This window comes from Phycodurus eques, chromosome 21, assembly GCF_024500275.1.
Source record: "Phycodurus eques isolate BA_2022a chromosome 21, UOR_Pequ_1.1, whole genome shotgun sequence".
NCBI lineage: Eukaryota > Metazoa > Chordata > Actinopteri > Syngnathiformes > Syngnathidae > Phycodurus > Phycodurus eques.
In genome coordinates, this window is record NC_084545.1 from 10,531,629 (window position 1) to 10,557,363 (window position 25,735).

A 25,735-nucleotide genomic window follows, 5' to 3' on the forward strand; every position below is an offset into this window, starting at 1 on the left:
ATGAAAAAATCATGTTAAAATGAATTTTTATCGAAATGTAGACATTCTTACTTTAAGTACAGTGTGTAGTCTGCCTTTTGCTGAAGTCAGCTGGGATAGGCTCCATTTCCCCACAACCCTGAACAGGATAAGCGCTAAAGAAAATGGAGGGATGGGGCTTCTTATTGATTTGTGTTGCAGTATTGCCAAAATAACAATTTTATTATTGGTGAAGCTTCTTCCCTATCAGTCTGCGTCATGTCTTCAGACTTCTGCGCAATCAAATTTCTCTCACAATAATTCAATATCATAAGAATTGATTTATGATGGGGATAATTTGCAGCAGTTTGGAAATTCACTGCGTCATACCGAGATGTTTTTATAGTATTTTGAACTTGTCATTGAGCTAAATAAGGTCACCAGAATTATCTTTCAGGTGATGCAGTTGTACAATGTCACATAAATAACATGAATATTGCTAAACGAATTGCTCTCTGTCAATATAAATAAAAGCTAGGTTTTTATTATCATCTTTGCAAAGGCAGAATTTATGATGCCGCTCTAGTGTTGGATCTGTTTGCATTGTGCACTCAGACTGATGGGGAAGGTAAATGACTAAGCAAAACAGTCTTCATGATTAGCGGGTTGCTGTATACCTGTGGTGGTCCGCTGACATATTTAAGTCGCCAGTGGCTATCACCAGTTCATTATGTATTGACTAAGGGTACCCGCTCACATTGTCTGTTGCCACACCGGCCAAGACCAGTGACAATGCTCCGGTCGGCTTTGTTCACTCCCACAGCGGCACAGAGCGCCCTTTTTCACATACGCAGGCTTGCGTGCGTCTGCTAATGAAAACCCGGCCTAACCTGCCTCCCGCAGATTTACGCTGTCCACCACGCCCAATTTACGCCAGTCATGAAAATAGAGCTGGGTGTTTCCATGCTTGCCTGACTTGTTTTTCCCCAGTAATCTCAGTGTATTTGCATCTCATGATTTTGATTGATGCAGGGCTGGTGCTAAGTCTCCTGTTTGTTACCCAGTGCGTACACAGATCGTCACAGGTCACAAGAAAGGGAGCTCAGCAACTACAGGATGCTTTATTTAACGAATTAAGCAGATCCCATGAGGGCATCTGAGTGAAATGTAGTTTGTTTGCAGTGGGTAAGAGAGTTGGTGGGTAGGAAGTTAAGCCCGAGACCCCCAGATCCACAGGGTCATTTTAGGTAACTGTGTTTTCACACAGCAGGCTTCAAATTGCTGGTGGTTGTCCATCACTCAACGTTGGCGTGATTCGGCCACAGGACAAGAAGACAGTGATTGATGCGGCGCTTGCCTGCTGCGCTCTGATTGAGTTCCAGCCACTCACAATCTCTCGCTTTGTTTGCTCTTTGCTTGATCTCTCCTCACTTAAGTGGCTCCTTCTTTTTCATTGCCGCCACTGTTTTTTTCAAAGCTTTATGTCTTTTGTTGGACAGCAGTAATTGTGTTTGTGTGTGTGTGGGGGGGTGACGACAACGACGACTGTAATTGTCTCCATAGCGAGCTGAGAAGCGGTACCTTCCTACCCATCCATGCCAACCAAAAAAAAATAATAATAATAAGAATAGGCTATTTATCTACTAAACTAAATTTACCTAAATACCTTTCCCCCTTCCTTTCCTGTTAAGAACCAGGAATATCCTTTTCCTGCGTCAAGGTTATTTTATAGTTTAAACCCGTGTGTAGCTGCTGATAGGGCACACTGAGAATTCCAAAAAAGACATTTTGTCAGGGTCTGACCACAATCTACATCACTCGCGGCCAAGTGGCTGTATGTCCGGAGACATGACCCGGTCACAAAGCAACATGCCCAGACTGATCTCCGACACCCTCATTATCTTCCCCTCCTCCTTTTTTGGGGGGGGGGGGGTATGTAGCTGCTTATTATAAGAAGAAGACGAGCTTTGTTTGAGCCCTACACGCTTGACAACTTTTGGAAATGGAAATGCGATAAAATCGACTGAACTGTATTAAAAGGAATTAGGTGTGTTTAATTGCACCACAAAATGTTGCCAATGATAATGTTATGACACAATGATTCTACAATGATCAAATATTGGAAAGCAAATCCAGCCATGAGGTTTCTCTATGTATGTATCTAGCTGAATATGTAACAAATGAAAAACAACTTTTGGAAAGTTGCCAATATATGCAATTCCATTGTAAATTGTAAAAGAAAAAGTAGGTGTAGATATAGATTTGAAAGTTGGCAGTGTGTAGTTCTACGTCACAAATACACACTTTTGTTTAAGGAGCATCACTGTGACAAACTTTGAAATATTGACCCACATATAACTCACTCGAGCAGTATAACTCCTTTTGACTGCCCAGTTATTTAATAAAAATATGAATATTAGATGCTGTCGATACTGTCTGACAAGATACTGTAATCATATACAATGCATTGCTGTATTGATATTCGGTTTCCCCTCCGAACCGAACCCTACTGTTCTGTAGAAACAGGGCTTAAGTGAGCAGAATGTCTTTTATAGAGAAGTTATTCAAGTTATAAACATGCTATTAACAGGAAACATAACAGAGAAAAGATTATAAAGCTTCATGTAGTTTTTTTTGTTGTATTCATGTTGGAATGCAATTGTGATATCTTTATTATTTTATATATTCTTTCTTCTCTATATACTCCTTCACTGTGTCTAACCAGCTCACTCAAAGTCTGTTTCCTTTTAACAGACCCAAACCCACCCACAACACAACTCTTTTCTCCTTCCTGCCCATTGTGACAGTAGCGAGCGAATTCCACAGCACCCAACAGCTTTTACCTCGGACTGACCCCAGTTTCAACTCGCCTCCTCCCATTTCTCATCTCCTCCTCTCGCATCTCCTGCCCACTTTGAATGTCGTACGCTCCTTGCAGCTCATTACTGTCCAGCATCGCTCGCTTTTACAAGCAAAATGTCTCAGATGGATGATCAGATGCGCATATCTGTTGCTTATTCTCATCTTCTGTGATTTCTTTTACAGTGTAGATTACTGGGTTCATATAAATTGAGAACTGTATTTCTATGATTCCTTTTTCAAGCATGCACAACCGACTGTATATCCTACATCCCTAGCGACACTGACACATTTGTTTAATTGTAGCAGAATCCTGCATCGTTCCTCATGCAAATTCTCCCATTAAAATGTGATCACCATACTAGTGTAAATAATCTTAATGCTTTCAAATCATGTAGAGTTTGGTGATGTTTCGTCAAGTGGGCATTTCATTCCCTCCTGACTGATGTGTAAATTTGTCATCTTCATTGAATGAGTAGATGGAATCAATACCATCTGCACCTTCCACATGATGGACATGTGTCCATGCTAATTGGAGTTAGGCCTGGTACATACATAAGGATTATTAAAATCTCAAAATTTTTTTTTATCTGTGACAGACCCCAACACATGAAGATAAAAAAAAAAAACAGGCATTTCACAGTTGTGGTTGTACCATGTGTGGTGTGCTCTGATAAACTCAACACAGACCACCGTACACATAAATATTCTTTTCCGCCACCAATCTAGAAACAAGACCTCCGAGGCAAAAATCTCGCGTCATCACATGTGATCATGCAGACACTTCCAGGTATATACTGGTGTTTGCTGATTGTTTTCAAGGGGAGCGGAGGCAGCAGCATTGTAAAATGGCGATGTTGTCAGAAAAGACTTACTTCTTGCCGTCTGGGGAACCCACTTTTATACAAAATATTATATTGTGTAGGACACGTTTGTTTTTATTCATGTCCGCTTCCTTGTGCGACAGTTAGGGAGCTTCTTTGATTGGCTACATTCCGTTCCACGTCACAGTTGAGTCAGTAACTTGAGAGAAGTCTGCTTTCCCCACACACATGAAGATTTTTGGTTGTAAATATTGAACACGTTTAATAAAGATTGTAGGCACCAACCTGTTTCTGCCCCGATTATGGTAAAGGGTATTCCCGGCTGGTCCTTCGGCCTGGAACGAGTTACAAAAAGACTTCAAATTGCCAGGACTAGTTACACTAGGAGAAATAAAAACCGCTGTATTCTAAAAGACTATGAAAACATCTCTTTCGAATGGTGCCATTGTGTCTGACAACTTGCCTAGAATCTGAACCTGTTGTGAATGTTTTTTTGCCTGTTGGAATGTGTTGTAATTCAGTTTTTTGACTGAGTCACTTGGCCAGGTCGCTCTTGTAAACAGCTTTTGACCTCAATGACGCTCATCTCTCACTCATTTACTGCCAGCTTTCCCAGTTAACATGGTTATTTGACTTCTAAAGCCGTCAATGGCAGTGAATGTGTTAAAATAAATGATTTGATTTCATTGTTTGATTATCTTTAAAATAATCTTATAAAACATGAGATAGTCTGGTGTTTAGCGTCGTTGATCGAGAGGGGCATCACAGCCACAGTCTGATTGTCTTTGTGTACACCGGGTCTTATGTGACGAGTTAAAGACAGGAAGAACGAATCCTGTTAAACACAGACATACAGTATATATTAGCCTCGCTGTGCCTCTTCGCGTCCTTCTTGTACTGTTATTTTTACCGTTGACCTCTCTTCGCTGCCACAATGGCGGATCATGTGGGTCACGTCACCAACCCCTGTGGAGGACTCTCTTTGCTCACCTCTGCCTGCTCCTCTCTCCTTTGCAATCAGAGATCCTTTAAAATGTCAAGGTGGGACAAATCGGAGCTATTCCTGCCTGTAATGGCCCACAGAAATGAGGAGGTACTCTCTCTCTTTCTCCCTCACCCTCTTGCTCTCTCTTTCTTTTGCTCCCTCTTTGAGCAAACACATCATCAGCCTTTCAGCTCTCCATCTGATAGGCTCACTTAGTCTTTTAATGCCTTGGTCTTCTTTGTCCACTAGGATATCCCAGAACATCTCTGAAATTCTCACCACTGCAAACTACCAGCACAGTAATACGCTCATTAATCAGATTTTTCTTTCAAGTGTATCCAAAAGAGACACTTCATTTGCAAAAGTATGCTCTCAGGGTGTGATTTAACTGTCCACCAAGTTAAGCAATTTATTTCACAAAGCACACTATAAACAGCAACAGTGTTAAATGTGTATATTCTAACTTAGCCTTTTTGCACATACATTTATTATGTTAAGTTAAATGTTGTGATACTAGACAACAAAACTTGATGGACACTTTCAAATGCAATTATGAATATTCCCGTTATACACTGTACTTTACAAAACCACCTAATAATCCTGCTTTGGCCCGTGAATATGCAATAGAATAGAGAGCTTCCACAAACCAAATTCACACTGAGTAAAAAATAAAAAAGGCCCCTTGAGGCAAGCAAACTTTCGTTGTCAATGAGGCCTCATATATCTAAATGAAGAATTATTCTGTGCATTGTATACGGAGGGGGTAGTTGTAATAATGGAGTCTAAATAGCCAGATTCATTATTGTGATTGTTGTCGTCTACAGATCACATGACAACATAATTAGGAAAGATAATAGATTGAGGCTGGCTACGTCCATCAGTGGTAATGATAATTGCTGTTTAGGAATATGCTTAGGCCACAAAACCAGAAACAAAATTGGCAGCTAAAAATGTTTCCCAAGTGAGTGTGGCCATATTGACCAAAGAGGCCCACTTGATGGGTACAGCTGGGCTTTGAGGGCAGAGAATTTTCCTCTTTCTTATCTTTTCGACCATCCCTGTGGCAATGGAGAGGTGCGTGAAGTAATCACGGCCTTCTTCCTTTACTGACAATGAACCACTGTTGAAAACACATCAGCTTTGATTGGTGAGTGTTTTATCCTGCTGTGTCACTTTCCACATCCAGATACTTCAACACTGATTTTGGGGGCAGGTTAAGGTGTGGGCCCACAGCAGTGCTTTCCCTTTATTGGGCAAAGAATCATATATGTACGGCACATGCTGTACTATATAGTAATAGTACCCTATGGTTTCTCTGAGCCAATCAGTCAAAAAGATGGTAATAATGAAAATGTTAACATGTTGAAAGAAGAGTATTATAATGCTATATAATTATTACAAATATAGTTGTGACTGGCGGCACGGTGAACGGCTGGTTAGGAGTTCCGCCTCACAGTTCTGAGGACCGGGGTTCAAATGTCGGCCCCGCCTGTATGGAGTTTGCATGTTCTCCCTGTGCCTGCGTTGGTTTTCTCCAGGTACTCCGGTTTCCTCCCACATCCCAAAAACATGCAGTGTAGGTTAATTGAAGACTCTAAATTGCCCGTAGGTGTGAATGTAAGTGCGAATGGTTTGTTTATATGTGCCCTGCGATTGGCTGGTGACCAGTTCAGGGTGTACCACTGGGATAGGCTCCTTTTATTTTATTTATTTATTTATTTATTTTTTTTGGTCTTGTAGTTGTGTTTCTGATATTCCACCTTCCAAGTGAATCTAACCAACACATAACTTTAGAAACACCTTCTCTTATGATGCAGTGCAGTTCTACACCACTATTAAGCACAAGCACAATAATAAACATATTTTAAATGAATAACTCCAAGTATAATAATGTTGTACTACATATTATTAAACTAGGCCTAGATGAATTTAAGCATTGTCACTCATACTAATACTGCAACCCTCGTGAGGATAAGCAGAACGGGAGATGAGTGAATGAATGAATGAATAGTTGTGGCCAAAAGTCCTAGACTGAGTGTTGTGTTTCTGACTTTGCTGTTTCATATCTTTTTAAATAGTATTTGTATGTTGTCTATGCTCCACTAAAAAAACAAGAATAAACAAGTTACAGTATAATTTTTTAAAGACTTTGCTACATCAAATGTGTGCAAAATGTCAATATTTATTTTGATCCTTCTTCAGAACTTCTGCAGTTCACTCAGGCATATATATTTTTGGGTGAATATATAAGCCATGTGAGTCATTGAAGCAACAAAATATGGAAAGAATAATGTCAACGTATACATATACATTATGATTTTGATATGATCCTTTTTGTTTTTTGGGATCTCATTAGGTCTACCCAATGTTGTCTGCTGAAGAGTGTATTTTCTCCTAGGGGACTTTATATTCCTGCTCAAGGAAATAGAGTAGAGCTCAGTTTTCGAGTGAAGGGTAATGAATGTCATATGCGAACCAGATTTACAGGGAAGGGAAAATTATGAGGAAAGAACATTTTATTTGAGCCAGGATCAAAACATGGAAAAAGCACCTCAGCGATCATCTTGTACAACTGCTAATAATGTTATGCCTGTGCCCCCAGTGACAGTTTGTAAGCATGTGGGGGCCCAACTTTCCTGACAGCTGACAAAAGCTCATTTTCCTCTTTAAGTCCTCTGGGGCCTCCCAGACCTGCAAATCAGTTGTTGAGGTTCATTTCCCCTAGTGTTACCCTGAGATGTTTGAACATGTTGTAGGGGACATGTTTTCATACAGCAGCCATTATAGTAGGATAGCTGCAAAAAGAGAAATGTCAGAGACAGAACATTTTCTCTTATTCGCAGCTGAGATCTTATTTGGGGGTTTCCACAGCATGTTCAAGCATTTTGAGGCTCTTATCAAGAATCTAGCCAGTTGTAGGAGGCTTCCACATAAAAAGCACATCAAGTAAACATTTATAGCCAGTAGACAGACTATTTCCATGGGAAAACTGCAGGCAATATAAATGTTAGATCATCAGGCTGAGGGTTTGTTGCCTTCTTTTCGGCTTTGCAAGAAGCTACTAATGTTCTTGTCCAATGCTAGCCAATTGCTTTCTCTCTATGCCTGGAGAAAGACGGCAGGCTAATACATTTGAGTCGGTGAAGCGAAGGTTGTACAGAATTACTTTCACCCCCTTTCCCCTCCGAACTCCCCCTCGTCGTTCATTTTAATTTCCCCATTGGATTGACAAACAATTTTCACTATTAGCACAGTGTGTGTGCGTGTGCTTGTGGAGCTCCAGAGCAGACAAGACAAATAAATAGGTGCAATGTTCACCTTAATTATATTGTCGTGAGGCATAAAAACAACATCCACTGCAGTGATATAAAGGTGCATGACACCACAAAGGCTCTGAGAGGCAGCATACAACTTTAACTTGACAGGTTAGGGCATTAATGACAAGCTAACCCTGAAACTGAGGGGCCATTTGGGACTTTAAAACCAGGCTCTGTTTCCTTTATGATTATAGATAAGAGACAGATACATGACCCCTGTCATTTCTAAAGACTGTCGGGTTTTGAAATAAATCCTCACAGGTGTAAATGGCACTAGAACAGACAGGAGAGGCTTTTCAGAGGCGTTAAACTGCCCCACCAAGCAATTTTACCATAATGTCTTCCAGATGATAAGAGTCTAAATGGATTTGCGTTAGCACAGAGAGTGTCGAGTGATTGGTGCAGAACTACTGGAGGTCTGGGTGACACTCCACTCATCAAGGCCCAATAAAGACATTTTGTCGTCTCCTTTTGGCACTGCATGCACACAGTGAAGCAAGCACTCCGAAAAAAACATCTATTCTCTCTTTTTTTCCATTGTGTCACTTTTCCAAGCACCACCTGACCTGAGGATGAAGCAGGATGTGGTAATTAAAACATCAAATGTGTGTGCAATAAACATCTTTTCCAGGAGGTATGAGGAGCTAATTTAAATGGTGAAAAAGGAGACTTTGCGAGTAGGCTAAATAAAAACATTGTTTATCATTATCCATTCATAAACTTGCATGTGGCATAAAAATACCATGCAATGCAAATGAGCATTAATCGTTGCTCCATTTTTTGGCAGGTAGCTGCAGAGAAAGGGAAATGGATAAGAGTTATAAATCAAAGAGATTTCTTGCTTTGATGGGAAAATACATTAGTGGGATCAGATAGTCACCAAATGCAAACCAGTAAACCTTAAATGAACTTCTAACACCTGCATCCGAGCAAGTAACAGGCATCATTAACCCAAAACGATTCCTTTAGGTCGGGGGAGCATTTGAAGGAAAACTCCCAAACCATTCAATCACATTGCAGGGAGAATCAGAATCAGAATCATCTTTATTTGCCAAGTATGTCCAAAAAACACACAAGGAATTTGTCTCCGGTAGTTGGAGCCGATCTACTACGACAACAGACAGTCAATTGACAGAGAACAACATTGTAAACACCATGTGAACCTAGTAATCTATTTATTTTTTTGCGATTGATAAAGAAACTGAAACAAAGTAGTTCTTGTTAAAGTTGCACGAGCAAAGCCATTCCCACAGCTGAAGGAAAACAAAGAGCATGCAAAGGTTTAAGGCAGGAAACAGGAAAAAAGAATAAAAATACTCAAAATGCCTTTGCGCTATTTAAAACAAATAAATAGAGCTCCTGTTCTGTGAGTTTGAAGCCACCCCAAGAGAGTAACAATAAGAGGAGAACAAGTGGGAGAATTATATGCATGTTGAAAACTTTACTTTGGATCCCTTTTAGTTTTGCTCACTGGACAACATTTTAAGCATGACATACAAATGGTAGTCTGTAGGTTCTCTAAATAGCTACAATCTTAAATCTAACTATGTCATAATGTTTCATATTAAGATTGTAAAATTAGAATGGAACCCAAAACCCATGCACATCGTCACTAAATCACTAACTAAATTTCGGAATTTATCTAATCTATGAAAATTATTCCATCTGCGAGGCAGTTTCATAGAAAAGGGGAGCAACAAAGGATACAAGTCTGGTCCCACTTGAGGAAATTATCCTACCCTGAGCTATGAGCAATTTTGAATAGGTTTTTTTCTGAGCAATCGTTTTCAGATAAATTCGGAATCACCGAAAAGCGCAAATGTTTTGACAGTAATTTGGGATTCAAGCAAACCTAGGAAAACCAGTCCATGTGCTCAAAAGGTACATATTTGATCAGTATACGGAAAGAGCTCATGTGTAACCAAACATGTCTGCACACCTGCCATTCAGTATGCCTTCACAACTTAAAATTTCAAATCGGTGTACGGTCATCCCTCGTTTATTTTGGTGGTTAGGTTGCAGACCATTATTATCTATACATATACCTCCCCAGACTATTATTAATCTTCCCCTCTTCCATACTCTTATACTTTCTCTACACTTAAACACCTTTTAAACTCTTAAACATACAGTAATACACAGTAGTACTCTACCACTATGTACAGTACATTTTATTCCTTGTCAAATGTGTTTTAATGAATTTTTTTTTGTGTGTTTTTTTGTTTTCACAGTTTTAATGTTTTAGGCTAGGAAGCGTTAATTTTACCACAAAAAAATTACATCATACACTCAAAATCCCGCATTATGGCAAATTATGCGCAAAAAATGAATATGAAAAAAAAACAAATTCAGCAATGCGCTGAATCCACAGTCAGTGAACTGCAGTATAGCGAGGGAACACTATATATGATTAGTTTTCAGGTCAGACTTACTGCAGTAGTGGTTAAGTTAATTGTAAAGATGCATTCCAGAAATTTAATACAACGTTCTCTGATATGATGGAATGAAAGTGCAAACTGAACACTTCATAGGTTACACCTCCACAATAATGAACTGGTTCTTGTTTGTAGTAATGTAAAACTGCTACTAATGTTTCATATAGAGAGGTGTTTTCAATATTTTAAGTTTAAATGTCTAAATAAAGTAAAATGTTACCTCGCTCTCATTATGATGTGGTGCAGTTCTTCATGGCTGAAAAGTAATCCTCCAATAAAAAAACGTATTACATCCATCGATCCATCTTCTATACCGCTTATCTTCACTACAGCCTATCCCAGCTGACTATTAAATTCATACTTCTCTGCCAAGAATAATAAGAGGCATGCACATATTAACCTGAGGCTGTTTGGACCACCCTTGATGATCTCAGCCTACTTCTGCATGCGTTATACTGTGTGTGCATGTCTTTTTGCATCATGTCTCCTTTCCCAGAGTCCTATTTCAAAGCTTATCTGCTTCTAAATTCAGTTCTGACTCAATTAGTCTGCTGTTTCCCCTCAGGTGCTGGAGATCTAAATTCCATCGACATTTAATTTTTAGCGTGTGTGCATGTTTAATAGATTTTACACCTGCTCTGCAGGTTCAGTGCACATGGAAGGCAATACATCAGCAGTGTTTGTGTGGTGTATAGAGTGTAATGATGTTAGATTACAGTATGATAATATGGACACCTCCCCAACTTCATTAGTGGGTGTTTGCGACAGAACTTTTTTTTTTAAATCCCCCCCCCCCCCCCCCCCCAATGATCCAGTGTGTTATGTAGCTTATAGTAACACTGATTCTCTTGTACTTCACTCAGGTATGACTATGTGGAAGTGCGAGACGGCATGGATGAGAGTGGTCAGCTGGTTGGCAAGTACTGTGGCAAGATCGCCCCCTCTCCTGTGGTCTCCTCTGGAAACCAGCTCTTCATCAAGTTTGTCTCTGACTACGAGACCCATGGGGCAGGTTTCTCCATACGATATGAGATCTTCAAAACAGGTTCGAAGCACCACAGCAAAGCAAAATTTTGAAAATCACTCTTGCAAATTTTTGATCATTTTACCTAAACGTTTTGATGATTGGGCTTGTTAAGGCTAACTTTTAATTAAGCTAAAATTATTCATGTGCATCACTGTAGGATCTGTGAGCATCTCTTTCTAATATCATGCTGTGTTTGTGATGCAGCAAGGCAAGAAAGCGTCAAAATTATGTTTGAAATATGGCAGGCATTATGCGGCATTCCAAACCAATGATTTACAGACCCATATGTTCCACAACTGTGGCCCTATTTATCTGAGGAGAAATATTATAGAAGGAGCAAAAGCATGATTTGATTTAACTTGATATCAGGTGTTCATTTGTCGCGAGGAAGCTACTACCTGCTAGATTTCAGGATATATCTATTTATTAAATTTTAATACCACCTCCTATTCATGGTCACGAAAGGGGCTGGAGCCTATCTCTATTGGTTTTGGGCAGGAAGGTGGCCTCCACCCTACAGTGGTTGGCAGGCAATTGCAGGGTGGTTGTGAGTGAGCCATTAAGTGGGAATCGATCCCATGCCAGCTCCACCAAAGTCAGATGTCACATTACTAGTGCCCCTATTTTAAGACGCAATGTTTTGAAAAAAAAAAAAAAAAGCATAGATATAGGGACACAATCTAATCTTTTCTGACAAAGAATGATCAACAGATATCATACCCAATGCAACATTGAGAGAATGCCCTGGTGCTGTTAAAACACATAGCTGCAAGTGACTACCAGGCAGACTCCACTTTCATTCATTAACCTTAGCAAACGTCTATGGGAGAGCCCCCATTGACCTCCAAGACATGATGAACAGTCCACAAGGTCCCCTTCTTCATTTTAATCTTGGCGTACATGTGTGTGTGTATCTGTGAGTGTCACCACCACAGCAACGCAGCTGGTGGAGTGTGGGTCCATTTATAAGATCAAAGTGACACTCCACCCTACCACATGGAAGCTCATCCTCGCACACACTGCCTGATCCCCCTTGATGGACCAGTTAAATCCACAACATTCTTCCTTTGATTAGCCTGGTATTTTCCAGTCCCATCTATTATCATAGATTTGAATTTGAAATGTATAAGGGGCCTGGTGGTGAAAGTAATGCAATTGCAGAACTCATACTTAGAGAACTGAGAACATACAAGGACTATTCCATTAATGAGTCTATACAGTCAGAGCCAGATCAACAATTTCATGGGGAAATTGTGCTTACGTTACTTTTTGAAGATAAGATTACGCCTTAAATCAATCAGATAAAAGATGTAAAGTCTATATACATGTATAAATAAACACATATTCTCTTGTGTTCCAGTGGCACTGTTAAAAAAGCACAGAAAAAAAAAAATATTTTGACTTTACAACAGAAATAAAATTTTTGTATTGTTTTTCCTGGTCAAATCACAATCTAGGTGGTTGTTGCCCAGCCGAGTTTATGGCGAGCTATCGTAGATCGTATATTAAACATCTTGTTATGTCAGTCAATCCCAGGAAGTAGTACAGGCATTACTTTCATCTCCATATGTATTATGCAATGCAATCAGTAATCTGAATTAAATTTTTTAAAAAAATGCACCAACTACTGTTGGGACACTGTCCCCCATATTTAGCGTTTCAAGAAGGAACTGTTATTTCTCAGTAGACCAAAACCCTCATTATGCTATGAATAGACTGCATGTTTTGACTACTGCAGTGCAGGGAGCCAAGAATGAGGCCCCGAGATCAATTAAGAGTGTGGTTTCTTTGACGGAGACAGAGAGCCTAGCAGAGCGAGGGGTACAAAGCTAGCTGATTAGCACGTCTTATCAACAAGCAGGGTATTAGCTGGGAAAACATTGTGTTGGCAAACACATGTAGCGTTAATGATGATGCACAGATGATCTGATAATGGAAGGAATTGCCAACTTGTGCATGCCAATGAAGTCATATACAAAGAATTCAGGCGGTTTATTACTATGATTAAAGACTCGGTGATCACTAGATGTCAAGCTGCGGGACTGGCACCGCCTTTTGTCATGGGTTAAACACAACCAAAGGTCACTGTCACATTCAAGCTAAACATACCCTCAAAGCAAAATTATGCAAATACACTTTGATGAGGATCACATACCGAGCTGAATACATACAGAACCGTTTAAACTATAGACTTACAAATACCTCAAATATATTAACATTGGGACTCCTGGCCTTCATCACTGGGGTGCTGAGAAGTGTCTAATTGGAAGAAAGCAGGTTGTTTTGCAGCGCTCTATGGTCCTTTCCTCATCTGGCTCTCACCCACTCCGATCCCATCCAACCATCTTAATTAGCATAGGCTATTTAGTTTATAGCTTGCAAATTGGCAGCCACACTCCACTGGAAACAGAGCGGAAGTGCCACATGGTGGAGGAAGTTGAATAATCCTACATTCACAAACAAAAATTAAGGTTAGGAGATTGTATTGTGTTTCCTGATGGAATCTAAGTAATACTCTAGCAAGAAATTAAGAGCACAGATAATGGCAGGACCGGAAAGCTGCTTTTTATTATTATAATTATTGATAAAATATATACATATATAGTTCAGTTTAGTTTCTATAATAGACTTTTCCACTGCAACTTGTTCATGCCTATGTTAAGAAAAATACACCTTTGTTATTATTATGACTTTCATACTGTATTTTTTTAAATTCACAGCATTTATCTTTTTCTTATACTCATATGATGGTTAAAAAAACGTTAAAATGTAACTTAAAACATTCAGCATTATTTTGGTACTCTACGTTTTACAAAACAATGTACTAAGTTAAAGATAAAATAGTCTACTCAGTGAAAATTATCAGGCAAACAAAAAGGATGTCTTCCATGATTTATCCGCAGAAAAATCATGTTCCTTCTACAGAAGACAGCCTTTATTCTTTTAGATAAAATCTTAAATCTGCAAGTGTTTCTTAAATGTTAGCATGCTGGCTCGACATATGTTTTCCTTTAACAGCTTGGCAGTTTGCATAGACCCACATCAAGGCTGGCTGCGGGCCCATTCAAGTGGGCGAGGTGGCTTCAATAGACAACTCCCGCCCCCCATCCCACACCTCACCCCCCGCACCGCATTCAAGCTCAAGCTCATCATTACTATTACTCAGAAGCATGACTAAGTCTGCTTGGGGGCCGTCTGACATGACTAGTATCTTTGAACATAAAAATAGCCTTTATTGCAAATGCCCGCTTTATTAGCCATTAGCAGTCAAAGTGCTTTTACTTGTACACACCTGTAATAACACACTCAAGGTGTGTGTGTGCGTGCGTGTCGGGTGGGGCTCAGAGGGGGCAAATGTAGCTTTCATGGACTACACGCCCAAGTGCCACAGGTCACATCTGGCACAGAGACATGCTGTCATCATACAAAAAGACGCTTGCCTCATGGAAATATAAGACTATGTATGAGTGCGACCAGAGGGAGACTCCAGCCCTTTACGTTAAGCCCCCTCCCCATTAAGCACTGTGTCATCACCCATTTTATTGGACCAGGCAGGGGTGACGTCGCAGACTCAACAAGACACTTTAAAGCACTTTAAATGCTGTGTCATAAGCAAAGTATGTTAGAGCTTGTGTGCGTGTGTCACCACATGCTTATGGGTTCATTCTTTACCTGTGATTTAATCTCAGTGTCGTCGGATGAAGGAGGGTCACAACAAAATGATCATAAAAGGGAAAGGGTTCCAGGGGGTCGGAGAGTAGGCTAATGATCAGCCAGAGAACAAACAGCGTGGAACATAGTTTTCATTTACTGGGCAGCTCAGGAACAATGTCCCCTCCTATGGCTCCAGACGCTAATAACTAGTGACCAAGGAGAGCAAGTGATGAACAACTGGGAACAAAATTTAGAGGGGAAAGACAGAAGCCCCTTTTCCACTGTTTCCGCTGTCTGACGATACATACGCCATGCAGCTCTGTGTAAATCAAACACAGACGTAAATAGGCGTTGTGGAATGTTACACAGTACTAATAACGCTGTGCTCTTTGTCTGTAAATGGAACATCTAGAGTGGTGGGATTACTTCTTCATTCCAGAACATCGGCTCGATATAGTAGCCCGTTAAGAGCAAAGAGCCCTATTTGATAATGTCGTCGAAATGTAGCCCCATGCCTTCATGTGATTGCTCCCAATCAATCAGTGAATAAAGGTAATGATGATAATAAATTATCATGAAATATCATTTAACCTCTCACTACACTAAGACTATCATAACATTTGACTTTACATGACAAATATGCAGCTAAAGTTTTTTTTTTTGTGCTTGTTTTATGATGCCACTACAGAGGTGTATCCGTGACATCAACATATCACGTTTCTACAGATTGACAATACTTTTTTATATTGCTTCTTGCTGCTTGGGGGGCAGTTGAGAACATTAAAAAGTTACTGAAAACACGTCAATAAATATTTGTCACAAATCTCGAAGTCTTGCAGGAATTGAAATCTGCCAGCAATCAAATAGCATTTCAAAAGCATATTTTGGCCTTTGTTAAACAAATTCCAATCACTCAACGACCGAGCCAGAGTGACATTTGTGTACTCCCCTAGCCAGCACAGAAGGCTTAATACAATGGGGAGCTCAAAGAATCCATTACTGCTGGTAATAAATATTGTAGCCCCCTGGTTGGAGGTTGTCACTCAGCATTACTTCTTTTATTCCCATTTCCTGTCATAAAATTTATTTTGCTGAAAAGCAGTATTTGGACTACAGTGGCTACACTGTCTGCTTCATCTCAGATGTGGTGACACATCTCAGTGTGCGTGTTGCTCTGCGATGAGGTTTTCCTGAGTCAGTCCTCACAAATTCCCTTTCTGTTACTTATTTTGACCCTGTGGGTAAATTCCGGCTGGAGAGAAGCAAAAATCTTGGGTGATAAAACAGGCAGACGCTGAGTCAGTTGGGAGCATGTACTTGGTTGTCAACACGATATACATTTCCTGTGATGCTGATTGTCATGACGACTCGGTGTACACATGCTCCATGGACTGATGGTGTCGCAAGGAAAGCAGTGACTGTGCTATCAAGCAACAAGCACAAAACTTCCGGGGTGAAATCTTTGTGCTTTCCTTCTCTTGGGGGATATCAACACTGTTAGGCACACAAAGAATAGCACACAAAAGTATGACTCATAACTATTAAAGTAGCCGTAAGGATTCATCTTTTTTAATGTTGCTGCAGGACTCCCCCCCCCCCCATGTCATTTACTACTGTTATTAATATAAATCAATAGCTGTAAATGGGTTTTTGATAAGCTACAACAAGAAGCAGCCAACCAATGTGATAAACTCTAACAGCTCAACTATCCGCTTTACAACTTCATGTCTAAAAATGAACATTGTCTGATCACTTAAGGTTAATGCCAGACAAGGGATTTAGAAATGGATTTTTCAACACGCTGGGGTCTCTGCACATATGGAAATGCATTTCATTCATTCATCTTCCGTTCCGCTTATCTTCACTAGGGTCGCGGGGGAAATGCATTTAGTATAAGTAATTAAGTACCATTGTGAAGGAAGTAATTACCAGAAGGCTCTATATAAGAACATCGAGACACACCTGGACAAGACCGGCTGTGTCTACTGCTGAACAGCGATAAGGTTCTTGATAGTGAAAGGGTTACAAGTAAAATTACACTGTAGAGGGCACAAAGGCAACATGGCCAATAAGAGGTCTGTGTCTTTCCCCCCTACATTACTGTCAAATTTGTCCAGGTAAAGCAAATCAGTGCAGCAACTAGTGACCCAATCCTTCTCCTCAAAGTATTCCAATTTTCTAGGACCAAATTTGTGTGAAAGCTGTGAAATTATTGTCACCTACTGTTTTCAAAAGCCACACTTTCACTGCTGCTCTAAATGTCAACTCTGTAAAATGGTCCACATCGGGGCTTTCAACTTGAATTAAGAGCAAAGCGACATGGTTCTCCCTTTAATTTCCCCAGTTTGAAAGCCGCACCGCTTGACAGTCTGAAGCGGGTATGATGGACTGAATTTATGGCCCAGCAAGATGCCTGAGTGGAAAAAGCAGTTTGCCACATTCAGTTCGGCTATGACAACTGTACCCTGCTGTTTTTTTTCGTGCAAAAAAAAAAAAATCCTTCCAGTTATGTTTTGGGTCAACCCCTTCTGCACCCATAATGCAGACTGTCAGACTAGTGGGAAATTATGTTATCCTGGGCACATTTCTGCCACTAATAGATCCAAATGATTCTCTTGGATGACACATGACTGTGTGCTTGTGTGAAGCGGGGTCATTCACAGTTTGCATTTGTGCGAGCATAGAGACCATCTTTCCCTCAAACGTATTGTGTCACTCCTTCAGAAATTGCCTGGATGTCACTGATTTGTGAATTATAATCTCACGCTAAAACATGGATAATGCAGGAACTGTATAAATGCTCAAGTAATGACAGTAAGCACTTTAAGATGGGAATTAAAATATTTTGCCATGAAGCTTTGTCAAAAGGTTTGTTTGAGTGCGAATATGGATGAGGTTTGCCTTATTCATGTTGTGTTTTTGTGTTTAAATAATCCAAGCAAGTTTCTTTGCAGTGTGAACCAATGCTGTATGTTCAATGTTACCCTTCCTTTCTCACTTTTCAAAGTTCATGTTGCCGTGATGTGATAAGCTCATCCTTTGACTTGCCTCAGCCGACCGAATAGAACAGTTTGAAGGCCGCACCGCTTGATAAACTTTATTCAAATTTACCAGAAAAACAAAAAACAACTAACCTTTTTATAGAATATCAAACTTTACCAATTTCTTTGTCTGAGGTTGTAATTTACCATTAGGTACGATGTTCTTTCTTGCAGGTCCTGAATGCTCCAGGAACTTCACCTCTAATAGCGGTGTCATAAAATCTCCAGGCTTTCCAGAAAAGTACCCCAACAACCTGGACTGTACATTTATGATATTTGCCCCAAGGATGTCAGAAATTATTTTGGAATTTGAGAACTTTGAGCTGGAGCCTGACCAAACGCCTCCGACTGGTGTGTTCTGTCGTTATGACCGTCTGGAGATCTGGGATGGCTTTCCAGGAGGTGAGCTTTTCTCTTCACAGCCCTCAGGATTCAATAGAGTGTGTGCGCGTGAGTGCGTGTGTGTGTGTGTGTGTGTGTATGTGTGTGTGTGTGTGTGTATATATATATATATATATATATATATATATATATAAAATATCTGAAAAGTAATATTACATCGTGGCAATACAGGTTTTGTGTCTTGCTTAAAGATAGTTGGATGGGACCTTTGTGTTGATGCCACACATTCCACAACATCATCAAATTTTAATAGATACTTGTTTTCATAAAGGTCCCCCTCGAGACAAAGCCAAAAACAAATGTTCTGTGATATTCAGAAGTCTCAGTTTGAGCTCAGTATGACGCAGAAGCAGGTATCTCTTGTCAGGGCAAAAACTGGACAACACCACCTCAGAGTGTCATGGCATCACACGAACTGAAGTGTTTTTGTATGTGATAGACAGCCTTGACTAGCAATAAGCTGCAGGAGGAAAAAACGTTGTCTGCTTTTGTTGTGGATTCCGAGGTAACTGCTGGATCATTAGTGCATTAGCACAAGGGATGGAAATCTGCTAGTCCAATACCAACTACCATAACCACCAGCTCTCAAATCAGTGAGAGTGAGAGAGGTTTTCCACGCTGAATTTGGCTGTGGAAAAACCTCTGGATACGCCTTCTGATTCTATGAGGTGTAAAGCAACGAAGGAAAGTACATGCGAAGGCTTAATTAAAATGTCATCATCATGGGGACTCATGCAGATAATCTAGGAGATGGTCTTATTTTGTCTTCAGCCCATCCCTTAGCATGTTTAAAAGACACACAAACCATCATGCGTACACAGCCCGTACTTGGGTTATGAGGATTAAGCTGGGCCATCACTGTGCGCCCCCTAAAATCTCCGTGGCCCGGCCTTTGCTTTTTATCCATCAAATAGAGAGAGCGGCGTGATGGGATGACAGCCGGCTGCAGGGATGTTGTACTGTCACTCGTCACTGATCACAACATTCGTAATCACAGATAAGCCACAGGTCTCTGCACACCAACATGGGTTCATGGATCATAGCACACATGAGGGACACAGAGCAAGGTCATTGTGCTTGTGTGCCATCACCTCCCTATGCTGCTAACGTTGCTGTCCATTTTTCTCACTCTGCTTAGTAGAACGGGCACCACATGAGGCTTTATTGCGTTGCCTTTTACAGTTCCTCTTTTGTGTCTGCCCAGTCTCAACTTGTTGCTCCTCCTCCACAAAAGTGACTCGAAGATTGCAGTTTATCGCCTTCAGTGCTGACAACATTAACAAACATGGTTGGGTGATGGGACAGGGCTGAGGTATTTACAGCCAGCAACCCGACAATGATCACAGGAAGCTAACCTCACCACGTTTGATCACAGTGGCCCATGGAATGTTGGAACTCTTTTCTCCAAGCGTCTTGCAGATTTATAGGGTACTAGTCAAGGGGGATTAGTGGTAGGTGTTGTTAGTTGCCATTATTAGAATAAGGTCTCTGTGATGTCCCCAGCGCTGTTATGAGAGACTAAAATGTCTTCGTGGATGGCAGCTTTATCTGACGGAAAGCAAGCTTGTTGTCATGATGAAACAGGAAGAGAACTATCAAAATTTTAACTGCTGGTTTTTAAGTTTTACCACCTGTCAGAGGCAGGAAATACCCTGGACTAAGCCCCAGTGAACTGGGGGACTAAAAACAAAATAATACAGGCAATGTTAAATTACTATTGAATCATTTTGGCTACTTACGGGATTTTTTAAAAATACAATACAATGTGCTTGGCAGTTATGAGGTTCTGTACAGGTTTGATGGAAGAGTCCTTATGATCTATTAGGTAAGGGCTGTATTTACCTCGCCATGAGTGTTGTCAATACACACTAGGTTTTTTCATTGGGTCACTGAAATTTTTTTTTTACATGACTATGGTAAACAAATAAGGCAATTGAGCTCCAGTCCAGGGTTTGCCTGAATTTTCCCCATGTATTTTCTTTACTAGTTGGACCATACATTGGGAGGTACTGTGGACAGAACACACCAGGAAGAATCATCTCTTACACCGGCATCCTGGCACTTACAATCAACACTGACAGTGCCATCGCCAGGGAGGGTTTTTCTGCCAACTTCACAGTCATCGAAAGGACCGTTCCAGAGGGTGAGTTGGCATAAACACACTAGAAAATAAAAATGACTAGGATGTCAAGCAAAGAAGAAGCAGACATAGCCAAATAATCTTATCGATGCAGTTCCACAAAAATAACTGCCAAAGGAATATTATGAATGTAAAGTAGCAACTGAGGATACATCGGTTCCTTATAATGTAGGTACTTGATTAACAGAGATTAAGTGTTATTAAATAAACACCTCCTCTTTCTTTATTTGTGGAATGTGTTTTACAACTCCTAAATTAACACACAACGGGCAGAGACGTGCACCAAAACATGGATTCTCCACTCCACAGACACACACACACACACACACAATTCTGGTGTTTTAACATCGCCGTCACTGGGCTGGACCTCCCGACCCCATTGTGCAAAAACATTACGACTAAACATTTCATTAAGAAAGAAAGGGCAGCTAGGAGTCATAAATCTGTCCAGAGGCTAAAGACCACCCTTAACACACGCACGCACACACACACACACACACACAGTGTGCCTTTGACTAGCACAGGAGATGTCTGACATTCAACAAATCTACTGATCATCTCCAAGGGATTGTGTCTTACCCTGAGGGGAGACACACACAGACAACAGACATTTGCAAAGAACGATTAGCGTGCTTGATGATGTCATTCTTTGCTGATTTCCCCCAAGCTACTTGAGTTGCTCTAATCACACATCTCTTAGATCAGACTAACTTTTTCAAATTGACATCATGGTAGAATATCAGGCTTTATTAGCTGATGTGATGGCCAAAGACAGTCCTCTCTTTCTGTCCGTGGTTGGTGACAGCAATGGTTGAATGGAAATAGCTGAAAGTAATTGATGAAGGTGATAAGGTGAAGAAAGGCAAGGCTTTTCTTAATCTCTTAACTCCTCAGATTGCATTTATCACATTCAGTGCCTTCTTGGCTGTAATCTGACACTATGTGATGTCTGACAGCACACCTGATCAGGTTGTGCCAATGGTTACAAACAAGCACCGCTTTGTGTTTCTGCCAGTCAATAAACTACATGACTGCGTGGATGAAATGTCAGTTTGACAAGACCAGACTGAGATTTCAAAGAGTTCTGACAATGGGTAGAGTGGAGCATTTTGTTTCTCTGTGTCACAATGAGATGCCAACATGCATGACTACATGTCTGTATGAAGGAAAATTTTAAACTATTGAAACACAAACCCTAGTAACTGTATGTGGGCATGGTGACACATGGAGAGATTTTCTGTTTTGGCTGGCCATTATGGCGTCACCTATAGAGGTATCAGCATGTCTGACCTCCAGGTTGTTAGCGGAGTCGACCGCAATCTGACCCATCAGAATTTGTAACCACGGAGCCTGGCATGTCTGGAAACGGCTGCCCCATGTCAACACCAAACAACATAAACCATCTCCTAATGTGGGTGGTGGGTCATTTTGATTGTGATTTGCAACCCCACGATACAGACAGTAAATTCATCTAAACTCTCCCAAGAGACTAAGTTAAAGAAAATAATGCCATGTACAAAAAGAGAGATGAGGGAAGCAGATCCAGTCTGAAATGAAAATGTGGCAGGACAGCAATTTTAAACCATAAAAAGACGAATTTAGCCTACACTGAATATTTTATGGAGGCGTTTTTACTTCTTAATGCAGAACACTTCCAACCTGCAATCCATTAAAACCAGGGTACAATGAAAACAGAAAGGATTTACTGAAGCTTCCCTGATGTGGAGTTCTTTTCCGGACATCAGCACCGAGTGCCTGTTATGTGGCATCCTCCTCCCCAGAGATGAGCTGTGAAACTGGGAAACACTGAAAACATATGCTTAGATCTATTGTGTGCTAGTACAGCGCTCAAATAAATACCTCCTGCTGTCTCCCCTTTTCATCATTTTCTCAACCTTTATTTCTCAGACTTTGACTGCAGCGACCCCTTAGGAATGGAATCGGGTGAGATAACATCTGACCAAATCGTAGCCTCATCCCAGTACAACCCCAGCTGGTCCCCCGAGCGTTCCAGACTCAACTACTATGAAAATGCATGGACCCCTGCACAGGACTCAAACAAGGAGTGGATACAGGTAACCAAATGCATCATTACAAATCCAAATATAAATCCATCCATCCACTTTCTGTACATTATTATTTCTAATAGATTAAAGGATCTCTTGATTTTGATATTTTGATGATTTTGCCAAACACAGCCCACACACATTTACAAACAAATGACCCACCCTGAAGTGTATATTTGATTTTCCAAAGTTGTTTCAGCTGTTTACCCATCCTATGTCTTCCTGCCCTATCCATTATTTCCCCCATTCCTCGATAACAGATTATGGTAGGTTGGCTTTTCTGCACAACAATCATTATTCAGATAGCAACTACATGTAAAAAGATATATATCATTCAGCCCTGCATGGAAAGATGTTCCGTACTCCATGTCCACTCACAGCACAAACAGCTTCAGTGACCGAGCCAGAGCACTACCTAGATGCAAATAGGGCATGTTTGATTTATTATCTGAAGTCCCGTCAGCCCTTGTAAATTCCAAGACTGTTTTTCTTTTTCTTCCGTTTCTTTCAGCTCTCTCTGCTTCATTGCTGAAAAGTTTGGCCCCAGAATATTCCTGAGGGGATGAATAATAGAGCTGACCGCAAGACAAATATTTACTTGCTGAGAGCCATAAGCAAGCTTTTCCTTTATTATTGCAATGAAAATATTGTCTTGGGATCCCATGGTGTTCCTTCAGACTAATTTAATCAGTGAGAGAATGTGCATGTGTGTCAGTTGGTGTGCATTCTCCCAAGCATCCATCTTTTTTTTCTTTTTTTTTTTGCTTTCGGATTTGTGGGTGACTGAGCAGGTCTGGAAGGGGCCCACTTTCTCCTGTGGAAGAACACAGCATGTGTCTGAGTGGACCAGGAAGTTAACATACTTCCCCTTATAGCCACAAAGGTTGTTACATTTTTTCCCCCACACATTATCTCTCTGACAAAGACATAGTGTATGCTGCTTGTCAGCTATATAGTCATCATTCCCTTTTTAATGTATAGTTGCTGAAACCCTCAAGAACTAATCAGCCAGTCACATGGCAGGAAGCAATTAAGCATTTAGCTATAGTAGACACAGCCAAGAAAATAATGACTCAGACTCAGTTACTTTTGCTAGATGAGCTGGCATGAGTACTTCACCCACTGGGATTTTCAAACAGAACCATAGTTAGGACCTAGAGAGAATAATTTGTAAAAGAGAATATCCTGGTTGGTTGAAAATGACAATTTGCCAGCTAAGAACAGGAAAATTTCATTTTTAATTTTAAAGGCCCTCAAACAATTGATTACAGTCTACAAGTTTGGAAAAATATTCCCTGGTTTTATGAGTCCAAAGTTCTGCTTCCATTTCCACCATGAGCACAAGGAGTCCATCTCTATTTGATCTTAGTTGTGTAATGTTGTGTGGGGTATTTTCTTTGGGCTCCTTATTACCGATTTGACCACATCCTAACTGAGCATTGTTGGTTACCATGCAAATGATGAGTTAAGAGAGTTCTGAGGGCAAAAGGAAATTGAACTTTTGAACGAGGTGCCTACAGTATTTGGCTTTGATCACTAACCAGCATCTTGAGCATTATATCCCAATGTGGCTCTTTTCCAGCGGAAAGACCCCACAATGATTTGTTGTCACTTGAGACTCCCCTTGTTATACAGTATTGATCATATTGAAAATTTGATTTGGCAGTAAAATGTGGATTTTAAAATGGATGCACTCTAATGGGCTTGCTTAGTTCCCCGATACTAATCAGATTAAAACCCTTCTAATTTCAAAGCAAACGAAAGAGCCAAGTCTGTGGTTGCCATGTAATTTATATCGTCTGAGGAGTGTGTGGCACTTGTGACGAGCACTTTGAGCACACGCTTAATTATCACAAGTGGTATTAAAAGAGTGGAATTCGTCATTCCGCTTTCATTCAGTCGGTCAACAAGCTCAGGTCCCCTCATGGCACGTACAAATCATCTCATGCACCGTGAGATGTATCAGATCCATTCATTATTTATTTCATTATCATTCTCTGGCTGTGGTTTGTGGCAAACAGTTTTATAATTCATGAGATGTGACCTTTTTGGTTCCTGGACGTTTTACTTTGCTTTGCTTGTCCTTCATTTTGCCGAGCATAATTCAGTTTTGTCATGAAGCTTAATGGAGCCTCATTCTGATGTATGCAAAGGTGGGTGGTTAGATTATTGTTATCTAGTTTGGACATTGAGTGCTGAGTTAGTTGAGCCTTTTGGTTATTTGTTTTTCTGTTTGTTTGAGCTCGCTAGCGCCTTCACTAGTCAACCCACTTATTCCTCATGAAACTTCAGGTCTGTCGAGGAGCATGAAGGTGGGAGATTTGTGCGTATTATCCTCCTGTATGAGGCACTGTGTTCTTTGAAGCCTAAGAGGATGAACAGCAGGAGTCTCTGCAGCAGGTTGACGTTAAAATGAATTAGCCTACACCCCAGACTCTATCGGCTTAGGGCCTGATCATCGCCTTTATGAAGTCAGGGTAACACCAGAAGGAAAACCTGATTAACACTTAGCATTGTCAAGAAACCACCTGCATTCGCACATTGAGGATCGGAACACGGCGGCCCGAGAACTAAGGGTTCCTTGGAGACCATAATGGGGGAAATTACTAAGGAGCTGGAAGCATATTATAGAGAGAGGATCTGATGGCTACAAAGAGTCACTGGAGTGTCTGAATGATTCAATGAAAGCAGGGCCAGGTCGCTGTCAGGCAGCTGCCATTGATTGCATGCAGACACAACATGAATAATTAACACTGTCTTGGAGGCAGCCCAACTGTCGATACTGAAAAGCCTTTTTATTGAACAACTCACAATGGCAACATTTTTACGCTAGCATATGTGCCATACAATAGGTAAGGTTTTTATGCCTTATGAATCACAGCTATAATTTAATTCTCAATAGTTCCTGCTATTGACTACAATCTTTATTCTACCATGCTTTATCTGTTATTCTTATTGGTATTTGTATGTTCATTGTAGTCTACACAACCAAACTGAAAGGAGACAATATGTACACAATACATTGTG

The 25,735-nt window shown here is 40.6% G+C and overlaps 1 protein-coding gene across 2 annotated transcripts in view; it reads left to right on the forward strand.

The window, feature by feature from the left end:
• The window catches only part of nrp1a (neuropilin 1a), a 53,753-nt gene that overhangs the window by 8,342 nt on the left and 19,676 nt on the right, over positions 1–25,735 (forward strand). For both annotated transcript variants that reach the window (XM_061666249.1, XM_061666250.1), the window contains exons 4-7: positions 11,242–11,423; positions 18,275–18,502; positions 20,490–20,645; positions 22,551–22,717. In XM_061666249.1, the coding sequence (XP_061522233.1) occupies positions 11,242–11,423; positions 18,275–18,502; positions 20,490–20,645; positions 22,551–22,717 (733 nt within the window). The remainder of the gene's footprint in view (positions 1–11,241; positions 11,424–18,274; positions 18,503–20,489; positions 20,646–22,550; positions 22,718–25,735) is intronic.